Below are 14,835 nucleotides of genomic sequence, written 5' to 3'. Positions count from 1 at the left end.
GGGTGTGAATGGATGAATGATGCATGTTGCGTAAAAGAATTTGAGTGCTTAGATCAGGGGTGTCAAACTCCAGTCCTCGAGGGCCAGTATCCTGCTTGTTTTTGAGATATCCCTGCCCCACCTGCTGCTGATTACCTGGATCAGGTGTGCTTTGCCAATAAGAAGCTACCAGGGCAGGTTAGTTGGCAAACAAGCAGGACAGCGGCCCTCGAGGCCTGGAGTTCGACACCTGTGGCTTAGATAGAGTAGAAAAGCACTATACAAGAACCAGTCCATTAACCATTTACCACAGATCTTGGCTGTAATTCTTGAAATTTGCAAATCCCCAAAACCTTTGCAAGTGCTTGTGAGAAGTTGAGGTGGGCTACTCCACCACTGCTCTTACCTTTTCTGGGTCAGTCTTCAACTGCCCACTCTCAAGTATATATCCAAGAAAGGACACACATTAAGGCAGAGTAATGAAACTCACATTACTCTGCCTTTATGTAAATGGCAAATAGACTGATTCTTATTTAGCGCTTTTCTACTCTCCCGGAGTACTCAAAGCGCTGTATACAACATGTCTCATTCACCCCATTCACACTCACTCATACAAGCACTTCTAAACTCGAGTGCAATCTAACCAACATGCACACACATTCACACTCCAATGAACGCTTCCGAGGCCAACTTGGGGTTAGTATCTTGCCCAAGGATATTTGGCATGCAGACTGGGAAAGCCAAGGATCGAACCAGGGGGAAGCCACAGGGGGGCTCCGGTGACGTGCCCACAGGCTCTGCCAGCCATGCCAGAGCAGACCAAGCCCCGGGGCCAGAAGCCCGAGGTCCGAGGGCACCCCAACCCCCGAAAGTGGCCCGGCCGAGTGTTATGTGGGGATAGGCCTGAGATGTTGCCAGAGAGGTGGAATCTACAACCCAACCTGACACATAAATATAGACAAACAGGCACACACAGTCACAAACATGAATTCCCAGCCTCATGCACACATATACAAATACTCGACATTCGCCCAACATGGAGACAGAAATGAACACTGTACACACACTCACACTCCACAAACATACTCTATACTCCCAGGTCCAGGTACCATCACCCCCAGAGGGGCAATCCGTCCACAGACCCAGGAGATGTTTCCCTTTGCGGTGGGATGGAGACAAGCAGACCGTCCCTGGTCCTGCAGCAGCAGGGAGGCCCAGCATCTCAGACCCCGACCAGATAGCCAACTCTTCCTTCCCCGCCCCCCTTATACCACCCGCGCATATGTGGTGTTGCTGCTCAGGATCTTCTATACAGGCGCTGTGGAGAGCATCCTCACACAGAACATGACATCGTGGTTTGGGAACAGCTGTGTGAAGGACCAAAAAGCTCTCCAGAGAGTGATCCGTACAGCAGAACGCTGCTGCAGGATTGCTCTCCCCCCGCTTCAGGACACCTACACCAGGAGATGCCGGACTAGAGCAACGCAGATACTGAAGGACCCGTCCCATCCTGGCAACAAACTGTTCCAACTTCTACAATCTGGTAGAAGATTCCGCATCATCCGGGCAAGGACAGAGAGGAGCTTCTATCCTCAAGCCATCCGGGACCTAAACCAAACCCCCCCCCCCCCCCCCCCCCCCACACACACACACCCGCCCTCTCACATCATCTATAATTGACTGAGACTCTCCTCCAGACACTCAATTCCTTTAACTTTAAATATGTTTATATTGTCCATTCTGTAAAATAGATGTCTATTCATATTAATGTACAGAATTCACCTGCTTGCTGCTACTACTGCACATTCACCCAATGTATATACTATATATATATATATTTATAATGTTATTCCTCTACCCCCCCTTCTTTTTTTTGCACATGTCGATACATGTCAGGATACATTTCACTGTGTGTTATACTTGTATAACTATGTATAACTTGTATAACTATGCATGTGGCAAATAAAGAACCTTGACCTTGACCTTGCATGCTGTTCTAAAGTGTATTTAAAACATGGGAGGGGCATGGTACTCTCTGCCAGAAAGCAGCTGCTTCTTGAGTACAGCCTAAAGTAGTTATGATACTTAGCATTGTGACTAATATCTTAGGGACTTCCACACAAGATAGCATTCGTTAGGATTTGTTACATTATTTAGTTATTCTGTGGTTGATGTTAGAAGAGAGCAGGGTTAGTATTTTGCTCTGCTGTTAGACCCATGAATTTAGGGTTTGACGTGTTCTTAGTATAGCTACAAGTCTGTGAGCCATGCATCCATTTTAGTATGCTTAAGTGGTTGATCTCTATAGAAGACCAACCATGTTTTCTCTTTCTCCCTGGTTTCCAGAAAATTGCCGGTTTCTGGTTGCTTTTTGGTGCAGGTAGAATTGGTGCATAAATACTCACCAGAAGTAGCTGTCTGAAGCTACTACAAGGGTTGAGACTAAATTGTACTAAATGACTAAGACTTGGGAAAAAATTGCAGAGTTGAGCTTGAGTAGTGTTGTAATTAATCTAGTAGTTTGGTTTGGTAGCTTTATTGTAACCACGTTAACTGCTTTGAATTGCTGAGCTTTGTTGTGTCTTGTAGGTATTTTTATGTGCTTCCTTCAGCTTCCAGGCCTCTCTGGGGGGAAATATATCTCTGCATCAGGTTTCTAGCTAAAAGTTACTTAGTAAGTAAATAGGGGAAAGTGTTGGAAGTCAGATTGTTATTCATAGCTAAATTTTATTTTGGACACAGATCTTGCGTGTTTGATGTCATGAGAATGCAGCCATTGGCTTGCCTGTATGAAAGTGACACAATCATATGTCCTTATATGGTCAGGACAGTCTTCAAATTGGAAGGACTGTGTGTGTGTGTGTGTGTGTGTGTGTGTGTGTGTTCTTGTCTAGCTATCTTTGTGAGGACTGAAATCTGCGTTCTACTATTCTTGTGAGAACCAGCAGTCACTTGTGAGGACACACAACCCGGTCCTCACATTTTTGAAGGCATTGAAAGCCATTTTTGAAGCTCAAAATGTGGTTTTAGTGTCAGGGTTACAATTAGGTTATGATTAGGTTTAGGGTAAGGGTTAGGGTTAGGCATTCATTTTTAATGGTTAGGGTTAGTGTAAGGGCCTAGGGAAACCATTATGTCAATGTCCTCACTAAGATAGCTGAACGGGGTTGGGTGTGTGTGTGTGTGTGTGTGTGTGTGTGTGTGTGTGTGAGACAGAGAGAGTGAGAGAGAACAAAGTAAAATCTTCCCGTCATTTTTTCCACTTCGACAGAAGTGTTTCACACATGGGTTCAAAGCAACACTGTTGTTACTTTATATTACATACTTTTACTTTAATTGTTTTTTACATTACTAATGTTTTAAATAATTGGTTTTAAGGTGTAACCAGTCCTGTGTTTTATACTGCAGATATGTACAATTTAATGCAACTTACCACCAGTCAGGTATAACATTTTTTTTTTTAGTAAATTGCTTAAAAATTATAGTTTCCATCTCTGGCAGAGGACAGAAAACTAATCTTTAGCCCCTTTTCCAATTAGTACCTCCTCGGGGAGGGCTCGCCACGGTTTGCCATTTTTAAAATTGGGGAAATTGCTACAAAAAACAACATCATGGTCTCCAAGTCTGACAAAAAGCCACAGACCGAGCAGCAGGTATATTTTTTCCTCCACACCCACATTTATTGTTTTGTTCATGTGGGATGCCCATATATGTTGCTATGACAATGACCACACACATCAGGTGGTACTAAATTGTTATGGAAAACTAAGTTGAGTCGTTGCGAGCTGTGTCTAGTCCATCTGAGTAGGTACTAATGGAAAAGGTTAGTTAGTAAAGTTAGTGTTATCTTCCTTTAATTTGGTTGATTCTGTTCATCTGTACATAGCGTTTTCCAGATGAACTGAATAAACTTTTTGGATGGATGACGGAGCATGCATAAAGATATATTCCATTTAATTCTCAGTTTGTATCTGTTTTAATTCATAAGGTCATTTTATTTTCTGACAGTTTCTTGGTTCCCCCAGTACCCTCACATTTTCTAGTTAACTCTAACTTGTAAAAGTACTCTTCTAAAAACCTCCCCTGCAGAGAGAAGCAAAGCTTTGGTCAAAGGCGGAGCTGGAGGATTCCGTCACTCACCAACTGAACTACAGTAGAAAACTATGCTGCATGAGTAGAGCTAAGTTTCCCATCAGGATATCACAGTAGATACTGAGACAAGAGTGGGTAGGTAAGAGCAATTCAATGTGTAATTCAATGTCCAATAGTTAGGGTTTTATAAATACAGTTATTTACTATTCCTTAAGTAAGTAGTGAGAGGTTTCTCATTGTTTTAAATGCATTTTTTAAAAGTAAAGTAAAGGAGACTGTCTTTGATTTCATTCATAACTTATTGGAAAGGATTTGCATGTGGAGAGTATTTTCATGTACTTTCTTTAAGATTAATTACTTACCGTTTTAGTTGATTCTTCTATTTTAATGTGTGTTTTGTTGACTTGTTTATCTAAAAGTAACTCTTCAGCTGAAAGGCTAAAATGTTTCTCTTCTACAAGTACTAAGAACACCAGCCAAAGAGATTTTCTGTGACGACATGATGTTTCTGGCTTTAATTAGTACAGCCTGTATTAGTAATGTCATCTATTCTTTACAGGCTATGCTAATCTATGCCAGAATCATCAATGCAATGGATGGTGAGGCTATAATACTGTTCAAATTTTTCTCAATGTTTTTCAGCTTTTGTGGGAATGCAGTGCTGTCTTGCGTATCTAATACTAAGTACAATCAAAATGTATCTAGAGAAGGTTTGCTCTATTTTTATAGTCAACATATACAAGGTGACTTGCAGTTTGTATGCAACAATAAGTTTCAGCAAAGTTTTAAGTTAATTTTCAGTTATATCTGATCTGAACAAATTGTTTATTAAGACATTAATATAACCCCCTTTACACTGAAGTCCCATTTATAGCCTTATTTTACAAACAACATGTAACTTGAGCTCTCTTACATTTATACAAATGAGGACTACACTGTAAAAAAAAAAATATCCTAGAAAAACAGTAATATTCCGGCAGCTGGGGCACCAAAATACTACCAGAAAATAACAGAAAATAACTTTCTCATAAAAAATACGGTTATTTTCAGTAATGACAATACAGTTTGTTGCCCTAATTTTGCATGGGATTTTGCCTTTTTCAAGTGCTTTTAAACATTAGATTAGGAACATTTTAATGTGATTAAACAATGAAATTACCTATAAACAAGGTCAGTGCATGCGGCACTATGAATAATAATACTCAAATATACAGAAATATACAGTTAACAGTTGGTTTAAATAAAAATAATGGATTGCATTTATATAGTGCTTTTCAAGACCCTCAAAGCGCTTCACAATTCCACTATTCATTCACTCTCACATTCACACACTGGTGGAGGTAAGCTACAGTTGTAGCCACAGCTGCCCTGGGACAGATTGACAGAGACGAGGCTGCCATATCGCACCATCGGCCCCTCTGGCCATCACCAGTAGGCGGTAGGTGAAGAGTCTTGCCCAAGGACACAACAGCCGAGACTGTCCGAGCCGGGGCTTGAACCGGCAACCTTCTGATTACAAAACGAACTGCCAACGCTTGAGCCACGATCGCCCTAAATAACATTTGATGTAAAAAAAAGTTTATAAGAATCATTTTATATATTTTTCCATAGCATTACATTTGAATTTAACAGTTCAATCTTTCACATAACGGACAAATATTTGTGAAATTATGATACATTTGAGAATGTATTTTAACAATCTAAATGTGCATATGTACAGACAAATATATTTAAAAAACAAGAAAATTATGTTTTATTACATTTACAGTGATTTTACGTTATTTTACATTTGAAATGTGAAATCAGTCTATTTATGTAAATTTAATGATATTCTAGAAAAACAGTAAAAAACAGTAAAATACACAGTAAAATACTTTTATATTACAATTTTTTTTTGCTGTGTAGATGTATATTGTGCTTGGCTCAACAAGTAGTAAATCTAGGTAGAACTCATACCAAGGATAAAAGAAAAAGCATTTAGTACAACACTGGGTTGTATTAAACAGTGATAAATTACAAGAAGAGAGAAAAAAAAGAACAAAACAATCGATTTTTAATCAGGAGTGTCATAAATGTTTTAAACAAGTGTATAAGAGAATGCTTTCAAACCTATATTGTTTGATGTCTCTTCTTAATTTTTGCATCTCTTTGAGCTAGTGTCAAAATCTATAAAAGGATGCCAGGAATGCTTTGGAAGAGAGGGGTTGTTTTTTTATGTAATTTGGGCTGTGAAAAGCAACAGTATTTAAACGTAAATGTATAGTAAATGTGAATACATACATTTAATATGTCACTTGTTCTTTTCACGTTCAACTGAGTATCGAAAATAAGTAAACAACTCTGTTTTCACAGTTTTTTAAAACTGTGTTTTAGAAAAGATGAAATAAGAACTGATGTTACAAACCACCAACCCTCCACACTGTGTTTTTGCTCACATAAACAGCAGCTTTGTTTAGTTGGCTTTGAGTGTGGCCGTGTTTGATGCCATCTAATAGTTTATGTTATGATTGGAAGGATTAGGTCGACCATTGTATGTCGGACGTGTAGCACTAAAATTCAATATGATATTTCACTATTTGAATAGGAGAAAGTATGTAGGTATTGCACACTGATCCTGTGCAAGATTACATCCTGACTTTAAATAACAGTGTCTTGTTGATAAAATCAGTTCAGGTTTCAGTGAGGCAGGTTAAGAGGATGCTGTGGCAGACAGACAGAGGTCAAACATGATGAAGGATCTGACCTGGTAACCCAAGGAGTTTGAATTTGTTCTTCTATTAAGAGAAGTGTTTTACCGTTTTACTGGTCTCTTGTTGGATTGGTAGCAGGTCATATTCTACATGTCTGCAGTCACTCAGTCAGCCATCCTTTGTTCACTATGTTTTTCATACATAAAAAAGAATGTTTAAATTTATACCTCTTATACAACTACTAAGAAGTAGTTGCTGCTATTCCCTGTGCAATATTTTGGCAGATGTGCAATTACCATCCTTATCCTTAATCACCACAGCCATTCCACCCTTATTTATTATATCTTATTATGATGCCCATGTACAAACTCCCACAGTGTTTCCTCTAACTCAAACATCATGTATATAGTGTTCTTATATTGGGGGGGGGGGTGTATATTGTTTTCTTTACTTCTGCACCTTTGTAGTCTTGATACCTAATTTCGCTGTGCAATCAACTGTACAATGACAATAAAAAAGTTCTAAGTTCTAAGGCAAATCACTTGTCTCACAACAGCCTTGACTGAATTTATGCTGTCCTCATTACAAGTTTTTGCAAGTTATGTATTTTCAGCTACATAGCTAGCTTAAATGTTATATCCTTGATCAATGCATCCTCTAAGGCACAGATGATTTGTTGTATTTGGTAGGGTTTAATTGTGAAAAATATGCAAATATTTGTAAAACATAAAAGAAAGCAAATTAAAAGCATGTGTATTATTACAAAAGTAAAATAACAATAAGTGTAACGTATATATAATTTGTCTATAAATAACCATGATCAGAGATACAGTACTCAGTCCCAAAAGATAGTCAAATAACAAGCAGCTTAGAAATGAAACCGTATTTGTAGAGTTTTAAGGATTAAAGGGATTATTGCACTGCGATGCTAGGTCCATGAACCACTGAGCAAAAAGGAAGCTCCTTAGTGACCCCCACGCGTAACCCCAGTGATTATTACAGGCTCACATCCTTTGCAATACTGCTATTCACAATGACCACAAGATGGTGCCAAAGGGAATACCAAAGAAAGAAAAGCTATGGTTCCAATACAGAAATTTCTTCTAGGAAGCTCTTTTCACAGTTTCACACTGGGCTTCTCCAGTCCACACATTAAAGCAGACTTGAGCAAGACACTAAACTCTTAATGTATCCATGTGTATGTGAATGTGTAATTGGTAAAATGCCTTACACATATGCTGTGCATACAGAATAAACAGTTGTGATTAAGTGTAAACTAGTGAATGACCTGTAGCAAAAGTGCTTTTAGATTTAAGTAGGAGTAGAAAAACGTTGTGCAAGAGCCAATCAAAGCAGCCACTGCTCTAAGTTTATACTTTACTAGCAGTGTTGGGACTAACGCGTTATTAAGTAACGCGTTACAGTAACTACGTTATTATTGTGGTAACGAGCACGGTAACTAGTTATTATGCCAAAACCAGGAACGCGTTACTCGTTACTTCGTGTGGTGGATATCGCGGAGCTTCCACAGATTCAATAACATTAGCAAGTGGTGGAAGCCAGCAGGTGGATGAGGGAAAAGGGAGGCAAGAGGAGAGACCCGAAGCGGCCGCCGGTCCGCGTGTCAGGTGAACTGAACTTCAGGTAAGAAGTTATGACCTGCAGTCTATCGGAGTCAGATATAAACCAAGTTTAGGTGGAGTTTATTTTCGTTGTGCTGACTTTTTTGTACTGCGTGCTAGCTAGCATGACGGAGTTTCAATACAGCTGGGTGGGTGCTATGTTACTGATGTTGAACTTTATTTTGTTCATACGGTTAATTATTAGAGTTGCCAACCATCCCGTAAAAAACAGAATCGTCTGGTATTCAGAGAAAATATTACGCGTTTCGTACTGAGGTGAAAAGGAACACAGTTTGTCCCGGACTTCAGCTACAATGAAAAAGACACAAAGCTGAAGCTGCACAGCTGCCTCTTCTTCTCTCATTCTCTCCTCTCCCGTTTCTACTTCAATCACGAAACTGATCAATGATCAGCTGATCGGCTTTTCTCTCTTGTTTATTTATCGCCCACTTTGCGCCAGAAAGAGGAAACCAGCGGATGTCGCGTTAAACAACAGCAGCACGTTTAAGCTTGATCAGCTGTTGTTAGAATTTATTTAATATTAATTTCTAGTATCAGCTGATGTTTGCTGGAGCCACAGCTGTAAAGCTGCTGGTCATGATATCGGTTTGGTTATCTGGTGAGAGGGAAACATGAAGATGAAACCAGGAGATGTCCTTACTGAATCATCAGAGCTGAACAGGTGATGTAGAAACAGGTTTACCTTTTAGGTGACATGAATGAGTTAAAGTTATGAACTGTTTCTGAGAGACAAATAACACCAGGATCCTTTTCTATGTAGCTGACAGCTGGTAACTGTGCAGGGGCGGGTCTAGCAAAGTGTTGCCAGGGGGCCAGGTAGGGCATTAACAGGGAAAGGGGGGCACAAAGAAATACTTTTCTTTATTATTCTCATTTAAAATGTCTCGCTTTTAAAAAAATAATTATCTGAGTCTTACAACAAACAATTGATAGATTGATACATATATACCATCAGAACAGTGTACATCACTGTCACAACAGTGTTTATTTTCATTCAAAGGCTTTATGATTTTTCCTATAATGGTGGGCCGGTCTCTAGTCAAAATGCCCGGGACGATTGTTTTGTCCCAGTCCAGCTCTGTATGCAGCTCATCTGCAGTCTGGTGTTACCTACATCTTCCTATTCAGAAGGCAGAATTTCCAAGTTCTGAGTACAATCAAAAGCACCATGACTGCAGTTTTTGTGTTGGATGTAAAAAGCAGGCTAGAATCATGGCGGCGGTCAACGACGGTCCAGGCGTGGGATTTCTCTCGTGGAAATGTGCACATTATTTTTTCCTTTCTATTGGTAGGTGGCACAGTGCACTTGTGGCAAGTAAGCAAGCTAGAAGACTGGCAGTGTGGCTGGGTATCCAGTTACGGAAGCAACACATTAACAAGAGAATTCTGAGTAAAACCAAAGTTACTTTCCCTAGTAACTAGTTACTCTGAAAGTAACGAGTAACTTGAAGTAACTGAGTTACTTTTTTAGAGAAGTAACTAGTAATGTAACTAAGTTACTAATTTAAAGTAACTTACCCAACACTGTTTACTAGTATCTAAATGGATGAGTTATAAAAAAAATCTGACCATTATAAAATCCTTATGAAGAGAGAAACTAATCAAGAGGTCAAACAAAAATTTTGTTTTTGTTTTTTAACCAGGTTGTAAAGATGTTTTTAATGCTTATGACTTGTAGATAAGTATTTACTTTGTTCCCTCCTCCGTTACATGATCTTTAGGAATCAGGAACAACCAAGTAACCTCGTAACCTCTAAGGCTGAAAAATGAAGCCAATATGAAAGTGCCAATAACACTGGTACCTCTAAAGGTAAATTGAGGCTGATTCCAAAAGTGAGGTAATCACCATAGAGCAATCAATTACTTTTCAGACTTTTCTGACTGTTTGCCAGGACTCACTCTGTAGGTGGGCGGATCGATCCAAATATCGACAATATCGATACCAGTGATGGCAATGGTATCAGACTGATGTCAGAGTAACTGATACATACTCTTCCCTAAGCTGACTTTATAAGTTGATATGAAATGTTTGTATCTGTATTGGTACAGGCCACAGGTGTCGAACTCCAGGCCTCGAGGGCCGGTGTCCTGCAGGTTTTAGATGTTTCCTTGATCCAGCACAGCTGATTTAAATGGCTAAATGACCTCCTCAACGTGTCTTGCAGTTATCCAGAAGCCTGGTAATGAACTAATGATTTGATTCAGGTGTGTTGACCCAGGGTGATATCTAAAACCTGCAGGACACCGGCCCTCGAGGCCTGGAGTTCGACACCCCTGGTATAGGCAATACCATCTGTGTATTTATTTGGTATCAGTATCAAAATATGTAGTATGGCACACCACTACTCAACAGTCAACTGGAGTCACTGAACTGGACCTCTCAGTTTGGTTTGTGATATTTGGAGAAATCTAAAGAATTTGAGAAATAATATGGCTTGCTAAGAGGTACCAACAGTCCAAGACATTTATGTGTTTTGGTGAATGAATGCTAGTAATTTATTAGTCTGTCACTTTGCACCAATGATCAGGTGTATCAGTAAACCATATGATTGCACCTTGCTAATGCTGACAAGCTGGACTGGATAGTCTGCATATAGTAATATGTCTTGGCTCACTGAAATGGTTTTTTATTTTCATTTGTAAAAGTATCAGTTGAATTCCTTAATCGTTCATTTTTATGTGTTAAAATAACTTCTTCTGTTTTTTTTTTCAGATGTGTCTTGGTCACAATGAACCTGACCTCCAGCTCCGATCCTGTCTACTTCCTTACCAGCAGATTTCCTGATAAGACAGACCAGCCAGATACCATCATCACAGCTGACTCTGCTATCTTAGGTACTATCTACAACTGTAAAACTGTGTAAATTATATGTGTAAATGTTAAATGATATTCTATCTGAATGAATATATGCAGGGAATAGGAAATCAAAGAAGAGAAAGGAACTTAAGAAAGGAATCAAGAAAGAAAACTGAGACTCAATGAACTATGATTATTATATTCCTGCAGGACAATATGAGGAGGAAAAAAAAGACATATGAAGGACAGTCAAAGAACTAAAAAAGCCACTTGTCTTTAGGCTGGTGACAGAGAGATAATAATGTAAAGCTGAGAAAAGAATTGTGGCAATCTGAAATGGAAATATGATTTGTAGGCACAATAATTGCAAATCATATTTTTTTCCAAATTAGGTTATTTTATTAGTTGAGAAAAATGATTCACAATAATAATATTATCCACATTTTCAGGTGGCTCCTACCAGAGTATGGGCAGTTCAGCAGATAACAGAACATTAATGCTCCCTGCAGATGAGTTTAATCCATTAGGAGGGCATACTATCTGGCAGGTAACTGTTGTGGCAGCAATTCTACTTTTAACTTTGATCTTATTACATCTGTTTTAGGGCTTCACTGTATGAATTCCATCACTTCAATACCAAGCCATGGAATTCTAACTACCACCAAAAAATCAGCTCATGGGTCTAGGGACTTGAAATACTTGCGCACATTAGATATTCCAGGGCAAACTTTGCATCCATGAAAATTTATTTTCATAAAGAGACTTTTTACAAGTATGGTTACATTTTTGTTTTGTTCAGATTGAGATAAGATTGTCATCTGCAAAAAAAACCCCAAACTGTTCCACATGTAATATAATGTTAAACTGACAGTGATGCAGGATGACATCTGCAGTGAAAACGCTTCATTTGAACCATTGCTTGACAAGTGAAGTAGTTTTCTGTATGTTCCTCATTTATCCTAAAGGTATTATAGAGTAATAGATCATTTACTGCACAATGGCTGTTGAGTTTAATGAAACAGTTCGTTTTTGATTTTCGCTTACGTCTTCACCTTCAGGTCATCATAATTGTCCTCCTCACTGGATCACTTTCTCTTGTCACTATTGTTGGCAACATCCTAGTGTTGGTGTCATTCAAGGTAAATAAGGCACTGAAGACAGTGAACAATTACTATCTGCTGAGCCTAGCCTTTGCTGACCTGACAATTGGAACGCTGTCAATGAATTTGTATACCACCTACATTATCATGGACCAGTGGGCCCTGGGGCCAGTTGTTTGTGACCTGTGGCTTGCAATAGACTATGTGGCCAGTAATGCCTCTGTCATGAATCTGCTAGTCATCAGCTTTGACAGGTAAGTTGAATTTTAAAAAAAAATCACTAAAGTAAATCTATCTACGTTCATGTATTTTGATGTATAAATTTTAATGATTTAAAAATAAATACATAAAACATGTATTGGAATCACAAACATTTCCATGCCTTATGATGGTAATGTATCCATAACAATGACAAAACTTTCATGTTCCTCATGGGTTTGAAAATATCTCATTCTTTTGACTCTGAACAGCTTCGAATAGTTGCCTGCCTTCTTTTTGTATCCTCTTAGGTATTTTTCTGTGACCAGACCACTGACTTACCGGGCCAAACGAACAACCAAGCGGGCTATGACCATGATTGGATTAGCCTGGTCAATCTCTTTTATTCTTTGGGCCCCAGCCATTCTTTTTTGGCAGTACATCGTGGGTGAGCGGACAGTACAGCCAAACGAGTGCTATATTCAGTTCTTGTCTGAGCCTATAATTACATTTTGTACAGCTATTGCTGCCTTCTACTTGCCAGTAACTATTATGGCAATCCTGTTCTGGAAGATCTATCAGGAGACAGAGAAGCGAGCTAAAGATGTACAGGGTCTCAAGGGATCTGGGTCAGGGAACAGCGCAAATCAGGCTCCAAATGAAGGGGGTAGTAGTGGAAAAGAAGGTAGAGAAAGTGCACCCAACAACCAGAATATTTCAGCAGCTATGTTGCACCAGGTGAGGTCCCATAACTGCAGCAGCTATGGACTAAATTATCTGTCTCCAGAGAAGAACAATGCAAGCCTACCAGGAGGCATAGAAAGTAGAGGGAAATGCAGCATGTTCTGCTTTGAGATTTCATCTCTTCTGCCAGTTCACCATGCATCCAAGAGATTAAATGCCACCTCACCACCAGCAGAACAGAGTAGCTGTGACAGCTTTAACAATAATGAGGCCTGGGATTCGGAAGACCAGTCAGGTTCAGAGGCAGAAGTCGATGCAAGATCTTCAAAAGGTTTGACATAGACCTATTTAGTGGTCTTTGTTTTCATAATATATAAATAAATACCCTACTAAATGATGTTTAATGTTCATTACGTGTCCCTTTTGATGTTTAATATATCTATATAGATGGTAAGAAGTCTAGAAAGGGGAAGGAAAACAAGGAAAAATATCCACTGTCTACAAACATAAGTCCAAGAGGATCAAACGCAACAACCTCGTGTTCTGCTGACCTATCACCTACAGCTATCACCATGAAAGACGCTGCAGTGGCCAAACGCTTTGCCTCCAAGGCCAAGACAGAGATCAGCAAGCGCAAGAACGAAAAAAAGGCAAATGAGAAAAAAGCTGCAAGGACACTTAGCGCCATTCTGTTTGCCTTCATTACAACATGGTTACCATATAATATCATGGTTTTGATCAATACTTTTTGTCAGGACTGTATCCCTGAAACTCTCTGGGCTCTGGGCTACTGGTTGTGTTATGTTAACAGCACAGTCAACCCTATGTGCTATGCCTTATGTAACAAGACCTTCAGGACAACGTTTAGAGATATTTTAATGTGTCAGTGGAATCAAAGAAAGAACAAGCCTCATTTTTATCAGAGACAGGCTGTGGTATTCCATAAGAAAGAGGCCATGTAGAGTGTGGATCTTTGTTTAAAGCTGCACTTCCTAATCCACAATCAGAGTTGGACGCCTTAACTTTAATGGAAACATAATGAATTGAAATTCACCCTCACAAATCTTTTTGTGCTCTATTAATTTATTTGTGTAGTCATTATTGTAGAGTTTTTAGATTATTATTATTATTATTATTATATATAAAGCCCCTTGAGGCAACTGTTGTTGTGATTTGGTGCTATATATAAATAGAGTTAATTTGAATTTTATTGCATTCTTGCTTTTTTACCAAGCTACTGTAGTAGAAAAACCCATCGTCCAAAATATTGTATCTTCATTGCTTCTGTCTACTTTTGGAATGGATAATTATCTTCCACAGATACTCCAAATAATCACGTTTCATGTATTTAGCATCATATCCATAAAAACACTGGTCACCAGATATTACATAGCTCACAGATGAATCACTAGAATATATTACCTTCAGTCTTGTTGGTGGGTGCATCTTACTCACTCATGGATTAAACAGTTTCTCCACCCTCAGGCCAAATAATCAGTTTCAGTGAAAAAACAACTCTCAGTTAAATCTAAAAAAAAAAAAAGCACCACAATGTCTTTTTTTTTTTTTACAACCCAAGTAATCCACACATACAAAGAAATCAAAACAACTAGTTGAATAAATTTTGAGTAATAATATGGAATGATACAGGG

General features: G+C 38.9%; 1 protein-coding gene across 3 annotated transcripts; it reads left to right on the top strand.

The window, feature by feature from the left end:
* The first annotated feature begins 8,348 nt into the window (after nucleotides 1-8,348).
* chrm3b (cholinergic receptor, muscarinic 3b) lies at nucleotides 8,349-14,278 on the top strand. 3 transcript variants are annotated; one of them, XM_019362131.2, is made up of 7 exons: nucleotides 8,349-8,405; nucleotides 11,118-11,239; nucleotides 11,651-11,748; nucleotides 12,260-12,555; nucleotides 12,811-13,514; nucleotides 13,631-13,633; nucleotides 13,748-14,278. In XM_019362131.2, exons 2-7 carry the CDS (start codon nucleotides 11,134-11,136, stop codon nucleotides 14,143-14,145), a joined length of 1,605 nt encoding a protein of 534 aa, XP_019217676.1. In that variant the 5' UTR covers nucleotides 8,349-8,405; nucleotides 11,118-11,133; the 3' UTR covers nucleotides 14,146-14,278. The 3 variants fall into 3 exon arrangements, with proteins under 3 accessions (XP_019217676.1, XP_019217674.1, XP_019217675.1); XM_019362129.2 differs by having other exon boundaries at nucleotides 13,631-14,278; XM_019362130.2 differs by lacking the exon at nucleotides 8,349-8,405 and adding an exon at nucleotides 10,149-10,214 and having other exon boundaries at nucleotides 13,631-14,278.
* Nucleotides 14,279-14,835: the final 557 nt, after the last annotated feature.

Source organism: Oreochromis niloticus, linkage group LG8 (genome assembly GCF_001858045.2).
Source record: "Oreochromis niloticus isolate F11D_XX linkage group LG8, O_niloticus_UMD_NMBU, whole genome shotgun sequence".
Taxonomy (NCBI): Eukaryota; Metazoa; Chordata; class Actinopteri; order Cichliformes; family Cichlidae; genus Oreochromis; species Oreochromis niloticus.
The sequence above is the reverse complement of the archived record's forward strand: the minus strand, read 5'-3'. Positions and strand labels throughout refer to the sequence as shown.